At 28.6% G+C, this 17018-nt stretch overlaps 1 protein-coding gene across 1 annotated transcript in view; it reads right to left on the minus strand.

Moving 5' to 3' along the window:
• LOC129981112 (uncharacterized) overlaps nt 1-17018 on the minus strand; it is a 75242-nt gene that overhangs the window by 5636 nt on the left and 52588 nt on the right. The window contains exons 2-3 of the mRNA XM_056091789.1: nt 2169-2366; nt 70-452 (exon numbers count right to left, since the gene is read on the minus strand). Of these exons, the coding sequence (XP_055947764.1) occupies nt 70-452; nt 2169-2366 (581 nt within the window). The remainder of the gene's footprint in view (nt 1-69; nt 453-2168; nt 2367-17018) is intronic.

Raw genomic sequence — 17018 nt, forward strand, 5'->3', positions numbered from 1 at the left:
TGTTTTTTTTTTTTAAAGCGTACAGAGGAAAATTCATCATTGTGATAGATGGCATTTAAAAAAACTTACCTTTGTATTTTGATCACTAGCATACAAAGGATCGTCTGAGGAATTTTCCAAACTGTCAGATTGATCAGCAAAAGTTGTTCGAGAGTTTTGTTGCTGACGGGGAGGTTCGGTTGTTGCAGGCTTCGCTTGACGCTGATCCTGTTCCGAAAACTGTGTTCTCGATTTCTGTTTGTCATTCAAAATGTCCACATTTCTTGTATTTTCTTTGGATTCTTCATTGCCATTACCAAAATGCTGAATATTAGAAACGGGCTCTTTGTCAAAGGTTTGAGATTTAGGTGGAGGCTGGGAATTGTCACTTGTGGCAGTAGCCGACGTCCTGCGACTGGAGCTGAATATTTCATCCTCGATTTCGATAACTTTTTCTTCTGGAGTATTTTCACCTAAAAATATGGAAGTTGCAATTATTTTCAGAGAAAATATTGAACTTCTCACGGGTCTGATACAACGTTGAATATTATATTGCTTAAACTGTTTATTATGGAAAAATTATTTTGAGTTAATGAGGAAAACTATCTAGAGTTTTCGACTGTACAGAACTGCACGACATTAAACTTGCTTAACGTCATGAAGTAAGTTTAATGCCATGTAATTTAGTTAATGTCATAATTTAACTGCATTAAATTAAACTTCTGTATCTAGTCAATCGGAAATATGCAACTATTCAAATAATATATGAATCAGCAGAATGATAAGAAAATTTTGAATAAACTGTAAATATGATGAGCTTTATTGCTCAAGAATTAGTAACTGTTTGAAGATAGTATGTGTTATTGCACTGACAGTAACCGTTTTATATAAAATCAGATTCTGGAAACAAAATAAGCATCAATACTTCAAATTTGAAAAAAGAATTGATTAAAATAATAATCGCTTAGTAATAATACGTGTAAGGCTAATGTAGAAAGCGGAATGAACTAGGAAATTTAGGACTAGGACAACTGTGGATAAAATTTGACGATTGTAATGTAGTCATGTACCTAAAAGATTTTGGCCCTTTAATCTATACATTTTATCCAGGAGATTGCAAAAGTGTTAATTAGTAAAATAACATAACATATTCCATACTTAAATAAATTTTCTTTGAAAAAAAAATTACTTTTCAGTGACGTTTAAAAGAATGAAAAGAAAGAAGTAATATATAATATACATAGAGGTTGAAACCATAATAATAAAGTGCAAATTCTTTAATTGATTTCAGAGTACCTAGTTGATAACTTCGATCTATGGCGTATAGTTTGCCTTGAAGATGGCATCCATCTTATTGGAATTGAGTGTGTTTTATTTGGATTTTAAGGAACTCAAAGGATATGTCCTTTCTCAACATATAAATGTAAAGTTATAGTAAGTACTGTTTCAATGAATCAATACATGGGATGCAAAAAGGATCAGGATTCTTTTTTTTTTTTAGGTCATCTAGTGATTTCTTTATATTTAGAGACAAAGGCTACAATATACTTATAGACAATGCTCATCTTTTACTTCAGTAACATTTATTAATTTAGTAGATTCTGAATCGTGTTAAGCTAGAAGATGAGTATGTTTATGGAATGATACTCAGTAAATTTGTGAAAATATACCTTAATGAAGAAACATTCTCAATATATCAGCAAAAATAATATCACAAATCGTACAGATTTGAAATAAGATCAAGAAATACTTGGGTATTTGCAATTATGGTTAAATTATAAATTTTTAAAAACATTTCTCGTAAATCGGTTAATCTAATCATGAAAACTAAGTACTTTTACAAAAAATATTGAATACTTAACTGAAAAAAACGCTTTCATGACTTTTCAATAAGAATGATATTTTATAATCAGACTATGCAATCGTATGCTAGAAATTCTTGTTTTAGAACATTAGAAATAATTTATATACTGTCGAAAGAGACTAAAAAAGCTAACACAACTTTAACTAACAAACATCTTTAACACATTTTAACAGCTGACTACTTAAACTAATACAGAAGAAAAAATATTTCAAATGAAAATCGATTGATAGCTATCGATGAAATTAGGCCAATAGTTTTGAAAGTTTTGACTTCTAATTATTAAGTTCGTTGACATAAGACATTATTTAACTTTACGCAAACGTACCTGGTTGACAATTGGCATTTCTTGGCCAATCACATGTTCCTAGTTCCAGACTAAAATGCAGACCGCCAGTACATTTTTCATGAAGAGCATCTCCGAAGACGCAAACGTAATATTTGGAGCAATCTTTGAAATCCCTGTAGTACCCAAATTGCTCGGGACATTTGAAATCTTCGGCCGAAGAGAAGCAAGTCAGAAGAGCTGGAACAGAAAAACAATAGATTTTTAAAAACATACATTTTTTAAATATATTCAAATTATTTAACCATTTAAATTAATTTTTTGTTTAATATTGTTTTTCAAAAATTCAATAATATATATTAATAGGGCGTAATTATTTCAAAACTTGAAGTCTTGAACCAAAAGAAAAAGAAGAGCAACTCCAAAATTAAATTAAATAACAGAAAATCTAATGACACACAAAATAATAACATTTTAAGGATTAAGGATTTCGTTGATATTTTGCTGCATAAAATCGAGAAGATTTCTTTAGTTAATTTACCTCAAGCTATGCGATTACAAATTAGCTTCTTACTGTTCATTGAGTTACAAACGGTTTAGTTTAGTTATATTAACGTTCCCTTTTAAAGCAACAATAGAGCTATTTTGGGACGGAAGCCATAATTTTGAACCAAGGTCAGATGACGAGAAGGACATCTGAGCTGGCACCCCCTCTCCACACCAATGGGAAGACGAGTTACAAATGGTACCATAAGATATTGCAAAAATATTTCATTCTACAATTTTTCCCGATTTTTCCAAATTACTCATTTTAATTTATAAATAACTGTGATACAAATTTGAATTAACTAAAATTTACATCCTAAATCGTCGAGTTAATTTTCAATACCAAAAACAACAAAATGATACTGGTAGCCATTTCTTGATCACAATATCGCATCGTAATGTCGAAGAATGCAAAAGAACGCATTTTGGATGTTTTAGCTCCTCCAATATTGTTCGATGCTACAGCTATTTAAACTATTTATGTACATATCTTTTACAAGTGGAAAAATATTTTACCAACTCATATTGGTAAAATGAGTAAAATGGTCAGGATCCCGCATTAAATGACAAATTAATGTATAATAAATGTGAAAAATTAAACATTTTAAATCGAATTTAACAACACGAAGAACAGCGTTCTAAATTAAAAATTGCAAATAATTTCACGACTTCATTTCCAACCATTCATGCTGTTATAGATTTAGAAACCAGTTCTGTTTGAAGTTATTAATGGTATAAATGCAATTTTTATTCAAAACTACATATATATACTAAAAAACTCCGTCTTTTTACAGCAATTTGAATGTATAAAAATTTACAAACAATCATTAAAGAGTTAAAAATTCTAAATGAAATTCTGAAGGAGAGTAATCCACAGCAAATTAGATATACCATTGAGATATCAGGTCTGAAATATATTTTAGGTTATTCTATTTCGGGACTCTTAATAAAAAATATTCAAGATACAAATAACAAAAATGAAATTTATATTTGATAATTTTATCCGAACTGAGATCATATTCTAAATATGAAGCCATTTTGCATACCGATTTCAGAAAACTTGGAAAAAAAATTAAGCTAACTGAAGAATTCTGAAATTTCAGAATTATTTAAATGTCGATTTAAATTTAAAATATTCTCTAATAAAAGTTAACTTGAACATCCATCTAGGGATTGCAAATTGGATTCTTAAATTCAAAATAAAGTTATTTTAGGCATGGAACTGATGAGCTAAGTTTTAATCAAATGCAAGATGCCAAAAGAAATTAACTTTTTGTTACTCTGCCAGGAAAAGAAATATTAACTGCCATTTTGTCTGCGAGACTGTCAGGTTACGATTTACAACATCATGTGGGATACATCGTCGCATTTTAATAAACTACTAGCTCGTAAGGTGAATCTTTGTTTTGACAATTGCTCACATTCAGGCCTGAGGCAGTTTGCCTAAAAGCAGAAAGAAAAACACAAATAGGCCAACTAAAAACGTTTCTACATTAACTACAAAATAAATTCTATGAATTATAAGATATTAAAGAAACGATGTGGATTTGCATTGAATTATTAAATATAATTATGCGATATATTGGAATATTATTAAGGTGTATGTACACACTTGAAACTTCGAAAATCGTTCAAAATATCGAATATTTTTTTATTGCTTAATAATGTTCTCTGATCCTTTAGCTTTCAAACGATACCAAGATGTTGTCAATATTCGAAATATTTCTCGAGTTATAATTATTTTTCTTGAGGTGCTTTCATTAAAAACCCTAGTTACGGTGTTATTAAAACTCATTTTATGAAGAATGCTATTTTTCCACTATGTTGCTTCATTCAAACAATCATAACTCAACAAGAAATTAACCAAATACAATTATTTATACATCAAACTAATCTGTATGAAATAGCGAATGTTTTGTACCTGAATTAAAGTTATATTTATAGAAACAAATTTTTAACAGCTGTTTAAAAGTTAAAATTACAGAACAAATCTCGCTTTTTCTGTTCATCGTTGAAGAAAAGATTGTTAAGAAAACACTATATATTTTTAAAACTTGATTGAAGCCGAAAACATGAATATTAATATTAGGCATTATTTCCAACTAGAATTGTGTGTCTGTACAAATTAGAATTTAAGATATCATGTTTCAAAAAATAGGCTAATTAGTTCATTAAATATTTAATTAATTAATAATTAGTGTAATATGGTTTTTCTTACTGAAATGAGTTTAAACATATATTAATAACCTATTGTGAAAAAACTGGATTTTTAAAGCTAAAATTTAAAAAAAATCTTCAAGTGAGTACGTACACCTTAATTTAATTAACTATATTCTGTTTGGTAGATCACATAAAATAACGTTAATGCAATTAGTTTATAAAATTCAATATTTTTTTTTGTAAATAAGAGGATTATTGACTAACAGTTATAGTTAATTAGTTGTGAATTTTATTACTTACTAGCCGCCTTTGGAGATCGATTGGTTCTCAAATAATTTATGTGAGCATTAATACTTAATTGAAAATTTTAGCAACTATGTCTTAACTTCCTCAAAATATTTTTTCAAATTTTTATAATTCTTACTATTATATTATAGAAGACGCAGTTCTGTTCATTGTGCTATGCATCTCTAATTTTCTATCAGCGCCCATAGAATTTGAACTTTAAATTGAAGCAGAAGTGATTAAAATTCAATTAATACAAAAGTTTTTATTGAAACAACTTTTTTAAATATGAGCAAAGAAAACCGAAATCTTTCTGTATTGAAGTCTTATATGCAATACAAAGTTTTTTTTTTTTAATAATGTGTACAATATCTAAAAGATTCAATAAAAATTCTGATTCATCATAAAATTCAGTTTTTAATTTTATTTTTAGAAGAATTTAGATGTAAATAATAATTTATTTTTTTCACATCAATAAATGTACTTCTGAAAAAAATATGAAGATTAAATTTTATACAATTCTTTGATCTTAAGGAATCATTCAGTAAAATATTTACACTTCAACTTTCAAGTAAAGAAAACATTTCTATCTTTTGCTAATTTTCCTCCTATAATTTGAATTTTACTAATAATTTATAATCTGAGTTCACGATATTCGCCCATTATGGGAATTGATTAAAAAAGAGGGGGGAAATGGAGATATAAAGCATATTCAAGACAATGTTTGAAATGACCTAATATACATGCAGTCTCCAGCAAACAGGTTTATTTCTGCATCCAAACATACAGATAATCTAACTTAGGAAAGAGACATTAGTTCCAGGAAATACATTTAGAAAGAAAGAAAAAAGCAGAGACAAAATCATCCATTTGTTTTTCCTTTCACTTCCTTTTCAAATTCAAAATAAATTCTACATACAAACTACTGATTCAATTAAATATTCATAGCAAATTACTAAAGCATTAAAATAACTTGGTTATAATCTTCAAACTTTAAAAGTTAAAAGCTAATTTAGTAATCAGCAAAGAAAAGTAATTTCACATCCAGAGCACTAAAGCTCATATCCCAATTTGGTCTTACAATGGCTGGTGATTTCAGGCCAATTGGCGATCATTTCTAAAGAGCTAAGTGTCGCTGTAAATTGTCTTTACATGTGAAAGACTTTGGCAGCTGTCATTCATTTGACATGTCTTTATTTGAAACCGTGCCTTAAAGAGACAGTTATAGCCGGAGATTTGCAATCATTTCCTGTTCCGGCGCCAAGAAACATATAGGTCAATTTAAATGGTTAAGTCTCCTAGATGACACAAGATGATAGCCTCGGGAAAACAACAATAATCTGTATCCGATTAGAAGTAGATCAGCTAGCATTAGAAAGAAACGCAAGTTTGTTTTTAAATGATAATTGAAAGCTATTTTAGAGTTCAATTCATTAGGATGAATCTATTTGAGATGAACAGCGAAAACATGATCAAAATAAGGCGAAAAAACATTTTTCACTTTTATGAATAATACGAAAGACTTCATTAAAAGAATAGTATCAAAGGCGTTACGTTATTTGCTTCGAATAATACTAAATATATGCCATACACAAAAATTTCAAGTTCAATCATTGTAACTAACTCTTTAAGGCTATTTAAAAATGACAAATTTGATTTACGAAATTTAATCGTATGATCTTTAATATTTAAAATTGTGTGCAATAAACATCAATAGTATTGATCTCTTGGTGGTTGCTGTTTATAATGCCAATTAAATTATCTTAATGAATAGATATTCTGGAAATATCGAAGTATTATTCAGATTGTACTACTATAAGTAATGCCTCAATGTTTACAAACTCATAAAATAAGTTAATGAAAGGCAATGACGGAAATTATTTGTATGGTGAAACGCTGCATATTACACACCTCGCGAAGCTATAACATTTTGTTGATGACACTAAACATTTATTGAAAATTATTCTTATTGCTTTAAATTATTTTTGTGCATAACAAATTCTGCAATTTAAATGTATTCAATGTATATTTTCAACAATAATTTGTATATATTTTACATTAATATTTTTCCCAAACGATATTAATATTTTCTCCAAATTCAAAACAGTTCACTAATTCTATAAAGAATATCCTGCTGGTCAGAAAAATTAAATCTTAAATCAATTTATTATATGTACATGCTCTAATTCCATTTTAAATTAAATAAATTTTAAATCTAGCAGAAAAATAATTGCTCAAAGTAAAAGAAATTTGCATTTAGATTTTCAATGAAATAAGACAACTTTGGCTGAACACCAAATAAAAGTAGTCAAATCAAACTCGGGATATTTAATCTGTTGAATGCGATACAAACAAAATACCATAACAATTGCCATTAGATTGACAAAAATTATAAAATTCTAATTAATTACTTGTTGACGATAGACTTTTTAATGCCTAAAAATCGAATGATGAAGAAATCTTAACAGCTTTTAATAAACTGCTTCGATTCTTCCAGGTCCACAATATCGTAATATGTAATCAATCTTCAGCGAAAAACAGAGCAATGATTCGATTGATACATTTTTGATTATTAAAAGGCGTTATGAAATTCTAATTAATTATTTGTTGATGATTGGTTTTTACCAGCTAAAAAATAAACGCCGAAGAAATATGTAACCAATTTAAAAAGAAAACTGTTTAATATTGTAATTAGAAAATCAGTCATCAGTGCAAAACAGGGCAATAATTTGACTGATACATTTTTCATTTGCATCTTCAGTATTCCAACTCGCTTATGAGAGAGCATAAAAGAAAGAGCCACTGAACTGAAAAATCATTTGCAAGCCATTTTCCTTTAAAAGAAAGAAAGATGCGGGTGGAAATGGGTCATTTAAAGAAGAATCGCTTTCTCTCATTTGACTTTCATCTATTCATCTTGAGAATTCCTCTCTTCCTTCCGTATGTTGAGAAAGTTCTTCAGTCACTTTCTGAAAAAGCCAAACAGCTCCAATGACCTCTGCCCTCTCGCAGAGTTTCTCCCAAGTAACGGAAGGTTAAAAAGAATATGACAAAAGATGGAAAGAGAATGTTTGACAATGCGAACGAAGTGTCGTGATAATGCCGGTCACGATTATCTTAAGGAGATAACATTGTCTTCCGATGGATTTATCCCAGGGGTGTAATTACTTTTTGCCTCTCTTCAGAATTCTTCGTAAAAAATGTGATGCAATTGAAACGATGAGGCCAAGAGAGAGAAGTGGTACCTGTGTTTAACTCATTGTTTCTGTGTTTCCCATTTCAATAAGATTTTTGGGAACTCATCTAATATTCTTGAGGATGTTGGTCAATGCTAGAAATGATAGTGGTAACAAATATGTGGGTTAAGATGTTAAAAAGAGATTCGCACTTTTGCTTGCCTTTTAAGGGTAGTTATTTACATTTTTCTTACAGTAATGTTAATTATATACCATTTAAAAGAGCTTCAAGAAGTGAAAAAAAAAAAAAAAAAAAAGATGCTCTTTGTGTGATTGGCCGAAAAAAATTCAACACGCTTTTCAGTATTTTGATAATTTTTGTAAATCGTTTCAAGAGTTAAAAAATTACATTCATTATAATTAAAATTTAGTATTTAAGATGCAGATTGTTTCCAATATCAATGCCAAAGAAAGTTCTAGAAATTACATACCATTTTAAAATTAATAAAAAGTTAAAATTATTTCAATGCAATGATAACTTGTACATTTCACTTTATAAATAGTTGTTTGAAAACATCTGTTTTTCAACCTCAATCTCTAGATTTCGGGACAAGGTGTTAGTTCATATTTATTAATACATGCGCGTGTTTTCAATGTCCCAAACCAATAGTAAAGGATTAACTGTTCTGCCTGTAAATTTAAACAAGGTATGCCAAAGAAATTGAATCAATTTGAGAAAGTATATAGAAATTTAAAATCAATATAAAGAAATAGAAAGTTATTAAATTTAGAAAGTGAATAGAAATTTACAATAAATGCACTCCCATAGGAGAGGGGCACTTCATGTTTCACGATGAGAAGCTTCCGTCATGGTGGTTAGTCAATTCTTGAAACCCGAGGGGGACAAATATAGTGGGGTTCGGATACCTTCTACTGATGACGGGACGTGCTTTCTACGGGAAGGGTTCTACAGTGGCCGGTGATGGCTCTTAAAACTAAACTGAATGTGGTAAAAACTAAACTGTTGTGGTAATCTGGTCATTACAATTTAATCCGAATATCTTTCATTAGGCGGAATGGAATAAAATTGTGTGGTTATAATAAATTCAATAGGATTTGTTCAATTAACTTCCTATTTCTAAGAATTTCAAATGAAAATGTTTGAGTCCCTCCACGAATTTCCATGCTAACATTCTTGGCATGGAAATTCGTGAATAATGTTCCAAAGTACAGCCATATAAGAGATTTCAAGGGGAAGCGAGTCTAGAACTTTCAATTATCTAACTGTTGCTCAATTCCATAACAAACTGAAATAATCAAACAGTTTTAACGAGAATAAAACACGAGACTAACAAAAAAATTTCCATCTGAAAGGAGGAGTCAGAGGATATCAACAAGAATCGACAATTAAAAAACTTCACTCGTTGGCTAGGAGTATCGTTGATTAGGATGTTACAGTTTTCAATATATCCTAGTTTCAAAATATCAATGGTTGAATAGCCTGCATGAAATAATCAAACAGTTAATGCATGTTAGTAATGCATTAACCTCGATTTTTAAATTCAAAAACATACCTTCATTCACAATGTTGATGGAAAAATGCAACCAACTGCCAGCAGGCAATGATTTTTTACAAATCGAAAACACGGGTAACAATTCCTTCATTACAAGAAACTGCTTGAGCAGAATAACATTCACGGCAGACAATTGGTAATTTAGTAAAGTTCGCGCTCAACGATGCTTCTCAAAAGATCTAATGCATAATGCATTAATGCTATATCTTTCACCATCATTGTGGGGTTTTTCTATTTGACACAGTTATTAGTTCCGAGATTGAAGATGTGTTGGATACTATCAGAACAAGAGATCCAACTGGTTGTACTTGAAATGCATTCTATTCGAATTGACGTAACATTACTGGTGTCTCTGCATCCGTGGGTGGTAGGTGTGAGTTGATGGATGCATTTGTTTTCCTCCAACTCGGGATGTATTCTTCTCCGAAACGTTTAAATGCAATAGTAATTTGTGTTTAAATCTTACATTTATTAAACCTGCATTTTCAAATTTAATTTAAATGATTTACGACCGTATACTCTTCAATTCACACGTAAAAATTGAAGTGAAATTCAGTTTATGTTTAAAATGACATTTTAAATATATTCCTTTGATTTAGGTCTTATTACATTAATGAAAGGTAGATTATGTTATGCTAATCTCAAGAAAAAAACCTCCATTCTTATATGAACGTATTAAATATAATAGATAAATGAAATTGCTACATTTAGGAAGAAAACGGCCATTTTCGTATAGGAAATATACAAAAAAGAAAATATTGTAATCTTTTTTTAAAAAAGCTCTAGATTTTGATGAATCTCTGCAATTCAGACTTCACTGAATATAAACAGAATAAGGAATTCTATAAACATGGTAATTCAAAATCAGTTGAACTAGATGGATAAAATCTAGTATAAAACTACTACAAATGCATTAATTTCTATCAAAATTTGTACGAAATCCATTTAGGGAAAATGTGTCTGACTCGCCGAATAAATTAACAAGATAACTATAAAACGAAGAGAGCTATGGATAAAATTTGGCACACATGTTTAACATATAAAGTGTAATATGTATTGTGTTTGGAACTCATTTTGTCACGAGATTGTTGATTGTTTTGAACTTTAACAAGTAAACACCATAATCTAAAAACTTGACTACATGAAATTCGGTATGTGATAGTGACTGAAATTAAAGTTCTGTGTCGAATTTGATTTTAAGTGATCCGAGAAATGTTATCCAAAATAAATACATATTCGGTTTTCTGATATATTTGTATTAACCGCATCACAACAATTCATCTCCAACAAAATCGTTAAAATTTGGGCACTAATAGACTCTCTCGTAACTTTAATTTGCCGACGATATAAGATTAATAATGCATAAGTAGATTTATTGTCTAAAGAGAGCAAAAGCATTGTTCATATTTACATATGGTAAATATGGAATTAATTATCGAAACGGATATTTTTCAAATGTTTTGCAGGTTCAAATGTAAATTCTGTCCATATGCTAGTCACTCATAGTACTCTCATGTCGAGTCTGACTCATCATTTTCACTTTCTTATTAAATAATGATAAAAATAGCATATTATCTAAAACTTATATTAATTTTGTAGGAATTATACCAAGCCGAAAACTATTTTTCTGCACCTAAGGAACTAAACAGGGATCTTCATAATTGCACATATATAATTGACATCTTATTACTTTTCGGAATGCAAAAGTTTCAAAGAATAAAAAAATAATTTAACCATAAAATTTTACTACACTTAAATTGGTCGAATAAGTTTCCACTGTTATTCATATTAAGCAGTAAGGAAACGATTGCCAGATATTCAATTAAAAAAACTAATTTCGTATAAAAAATAAAATTTAAATTCTTGAAACTGTATGACAATATATAAATACTTGATTAAAAATCTAAACTATTAGCCTTGGAACAATTACTTTTGAATAAAGTAAATCTTTATTAATAAAACAAAAAAAGCGAAATGAATAAAAAATTTAAATGGGATTTCCCATGAATTTTCATTAAGCTAGATAGGGTTCATAAATTCCATTTTATACCCTATAAAAATTTCATGCTTGAAAGAAAAAAAAAAAAAACGAACAATTTTTTGATTATTTCAAGTATGCATGTGTGAACTCGATAAAATTCGATATGCGAACGTATATAATTCGAGTAAAACGAGAAATAAGGAATCTGTCACTTTCGTTTGTCAAATGACTTCGATTTAATTTAAAAATAAAATTGCCTTGATTTTTAAGCGTTCTTTTTATAGAACCAATCTCAAATTGTTTATTAACTTAAAATCTAAAATGTAAACTCCTATGCATTGTTTTATAAAAAGAATATAAAGTAAATACTGAAATATTTATCGATTCGGAAGGCAAATTATAACAAATACTAATAAAACAAAATACACTTCGTATTCCGAGTTCCTTGAATTTTGGTCCCGAAGAATTTAATACTCATTTCACGTTTCTTACTAATCTCCCGAATCAAGCATGATCAACTTAAGAATTTAGGAACCAAGAAGTAATCTTGGCACATACTTACTATTCCAAGATTACTTCTTGAGAAAATTACGTAATGTAACTTAGAGATAATGAGGACTCAATGACTCGCTTGCAGTTACTCGTCACGCAGATGGAGTAGAAAGATCTTGTCAAATTTTCTTGGTCGATCTCATTTTATCCACGATGTTTCGTATTGCTCAACTAATGTCATGATCACGCGACATACTTAGATACACTTAATCCGTTATTTTTGGATCATTATTTTAATCAGTAGTATATTATAAATAATTTATCAAAATTTTCAGCCGATAGAAAAAATTTAAATATTCAGAAGTAAAAACACTCGACAAAATTTTTTTTTCCGAGTCTATTGTTGAAAATACTGTAGAATAATAATATTTTAGGCTTGATTGTACTAAATGTTGCATTCAGCGAATGACGATTTTTACATTATACATTTTTCAAAAAAAAAAAAAAAAATTACAGGCTAAAATTGCTTTAAATATATTTTATCTACTTGTTGACAATGTTTCGCCAATATTTCTAATTCCATCTTCAAAACGTAAAATTTTATCAAAATGCTGGTTGCTTCCCTTAGATTTGGAGCAAAAGTATGCTCTAGCTGATCTCTAAAATTAAATATTCTTAAAGTGTAAATTTGCTTATTTTCTTTTAATTAAAATATTATATTATGGAAGTTAATTCTTCAATTTAAAAGAAAGGAATACAAAAAATCTATTGCATCAGTTAAACATTTTGAAAAATTAAAATTTAAGAGAAAATTATCAGGAAATAAAACAAATTGATTTGTCTGAAAAGTTAAGTGAAGTAAAAATGTATAAAAATGATCTATGCATGATAATTCATGCCAAAATTATAGAAGAAAAGCGTTTAAACGATTGATTTTAAATCAATTATACTTTGAATACTCATTTCTTAGCGAATATCAATTATAGAAGAAATAACTATAATACCAAAATTTTATAGCACTAGGTTTTGTGATTATTCCTGTAGGGCATCTTGAATGAATTTTATAAAAAACAACGTAAAATTTATAGAAATTATAATAGCCTAAAAATATGTTTAAGATATTAGAATTACTCAATTTATTTTTTAAAGTATTGAAAAGCCAAATATAAAAAGTATTATATTATTCCACAAAGCTACATTGTATAAGTATATATTTTGTTTTAGCGCTGTTGCGAAGTATGTATATGCTTTACAGAAATTTCTAAAAATATACATTGTTCTATTTAAAAACATGGATTTAAATACATGATTATATAAAAAAAATCTTTATTTTTAATTATTGATAAAATAGACACCCAAAATTATTTTTATATCTAGCATTGTTGCAGAAGACAATATCCTTATTAGATAGAATTGTGCATAAGTATTAAACAAGATCGACTTTTTGTACAAAAATATACAAACTCATTTTACAACAGTTTGTCATATAATTTATGCAAGTTAAGAAATTTAACATTTTTAAAATGTTATTAAATTACGATAATGTGCACTCGTATCAGATATTCTAAATATAAACAATGAACTTTTGTACATTTACTAGACAAACATTCAGTTAAATTCAAGGATCAGAACCACAGTTATTTGTGTTTCCAATTATCTAGAACACTTTGTGAGGGGAAATGTCTCGAAACCGCGACCAAAATCTTTCCGAATGAAAACAAATCAAGCCAGAAAAATGATTGACTTTGACTGATATTGAAGGTATACAGCTATAAGTGACCAGTTAAAAATGAATTAATATATTCTTATTGATTTAAAATGTATGATTTTTTCCTGTTAGAGACGACATCAAAATATCATTAATATGCATTATACGCTGCTTATATATTGATATGCAAAATGTTTCCCGTTACATTTGCATTAAAAAGATTAAACACATTCTTTTGATTTAATTATTTGTTTACATCACACATTCTAGTAAGGTTTTTAATATTGAATGCAAGTGAATAGGATTGTTTTTGCAGTCTTAAAATCAATATGTTTAGAAAATTTTGATTTACGAGAAAAACCTATATTTTTTAAAAGATATATTTCCATTTTACCTAAATTGAAATATAACTTTATAAATTTTGCTATAAATAATCTGGATAATAAGAATATTCTTATAATAGAAAGGCTCTTTTCTCATCATTTTATTTGTTGCATTATCATTATAGCAAGAAGGCATATAGCATTATGATTAATATATAGCAAATCATCAGTAAAAAGTGTGTGGTGTTTTTAGTTTTATTAACTTATTTGCATCGTAAGTTTAAATATACTCGGAAATTTCCTGGTTATCAAAGCGTAGATGTGCAAAGGAATTTTTCAGGTTATTGTGCAGATATGTGCTTATTATGCTAAAATGCAGATATGTGCTTCATATTTTTTTTATTCTGCATAGGAACATATCACCTGCGGGTATAGACACAGCTTTTATGCATGCAGTTGGTGGAAAGTATTAATTGCAAAGCGAGATCAAATTGTGAGCAAATTTCATGAGATGCGATGATTTCAAAAGGTTTATAAAAATATTTTTGCATTGCCTTGACATTTTTTTGAACAGTTACATTATTTCTAAACTATTCATAGAATATTCCACGTCTTCAAATCACAAATTAGAAGAAATAATTGAACAAAATCCAAAAAATAAAAGTACCTATCGTTACCGTCAAGATTTATTGACCGACATTTGATATCTAATGTAACAACTTCATCACGAAAAACTTATGAAGTTTTGTTTATCTAAAAAAAGCATCCATTTTATCAGCGTGATAATTTCTGTGTAGTATGTATTCACATCTATTTCATAAAGTTTTAAAATTTTCTCAAATTGTTTTCAACGTACAATTTCATTGAGTTAAATAAAGCCATTTGTGAATGCCCATTGTCTATCATTTTGAAATATTCCTTTATACAATAAACAAAATTGACCAATTTCTTACTTTTTCGAATGATGAAAATGGGTAAATGTCCATTTTTGTACCAATGATTCTTGCAAATATGAATCGCCATTTTATAAGTAGGACGGCATTTTGGCAAGCATATACTTTCATGCTACAACTATTGAAGAAGTTTGGTACAGCAGACTTAATTGTGCCAGAAATATAAACACGGGGACGCTTCAGCAAAATGATATTCAAATTTGAGATCCAATGTCTTAAAGCGATATCTCATCATCAAATGAGAAGGAAATATCAAAGGCCATATACAATAAAAATCTATTAATAAACTACCAAGAACTGAAAGTACGAAGATAGAAATTATATTATTCTCAACAAATTTTCATTCTGGATGGCAGCGCAATCATCTGTCTTCATAAAACATTCAAATGTTTATTAAATATCCGCAGATAGATTTATTAAAATATTTAATTAAAGTATTGAGCTGAAAATACTTAAAAAGCACAGATTAGAAATTAAGTCAATTCTCTCTATAGCCTTGCATAATTCACATACAGTCAAAAGCATTCAAGGATAGTTAGAGACATAAACAGTCTCCATTAACGAGATACCAGTATCTGGTAATTGCGCATTATCCAGGGCGTTAGCAAAAATGTCTTCAAATGTTTTATCAAGGATAAAATTAGCATGAAAATGAACTCGCAGAGAATAGATTCAATTCATACAGAAGAGAGAAAGCGCACTTGAAATAGTAATAGAGTAACATCACCGCTTCTTTTGTTTTTGAAACGGAAAACGCAACACCGGTCAGAAAATCGAATTATAAAAACTGAGGGATATTTATGCAAGGTCAAGGAATATAAAAGGCGTTGAAGTCATGGAATTTTTTTTTTAATTATTCAAATCTTAGTGGTTCTGCCATTGCAGCGACGGAGTAGCAGAAGCTTATTTTATACTTTCACTAATTTTTTTCGAAATTTTATTAAAATTTTTTACTAAGCGATAAAGCAATGCGATATGCGATACCAGCAATTTTTTATTCATATATTGTAACTGCAGTTTGACAGAAAACTTACTATACTCTGCCATCTGGATCTGCGCAAAACAGGAAAAATATTAATGTAATTGCAATTTACGTTTTTCAAATGTTTCTATTCATTTGCTCTTAAAGTACTCTTTATGTTCAATTTTTAATCATTCCGTTCTTTGTTCCAATTAGCATATATTTGTTTATTTATATTAAAATGTTTGCAAAAATATTTACTTAAATGTTTACGTATTTATATTAAAAGATTTACAAAAAGATTTACGTAAAGGTATACGTATTTATATTAAAATGTTTGTAGAGAAAAGCATTTTTAAAATTTTTAGATAAACGCTTGATTTGTTTCTTTATTGTTAATGAAGCAATTCAGAACATAATCGCTTTTTAATTAAATGGTTTTTAAAATTTAAAAAAATGAGAATTTTTCTCCTAGAAACTTCCATTCACTATTGTCTGAGTATTTATTTATACCTATAGGGTTTATGTTCCATATGTTGGAAGACATGTGGAACACAAAAAAGTCTCTATAGAAGCTTAAAAATAAAAATGCCTTTTATAAACATTTCTTGCGCAATGCTATCATTTTTGAGTTGACGAACCACTTAAACAAAGCAAGATTATTGGAATTGTATTGAAGCAATTAGCTTTTCCTTGTAATCCTATCAATACCGGAATCTGTCAATGGTTGATT

Source organism: Argiope bruennichi, chromosome 8 (assembly GCF_947563725.1).
Source record: "Argiope bruennichi chromosome 8, qqArgBrue1.1, whole genome shotgun sequence".
Classification (NCBI taxonomy): domain Eukaryota; kingdom Metazoa; phylum Arthropoda; class Arachnida; order Araneae; family Araneidae; genus Argiope; species Argiope bruennichi.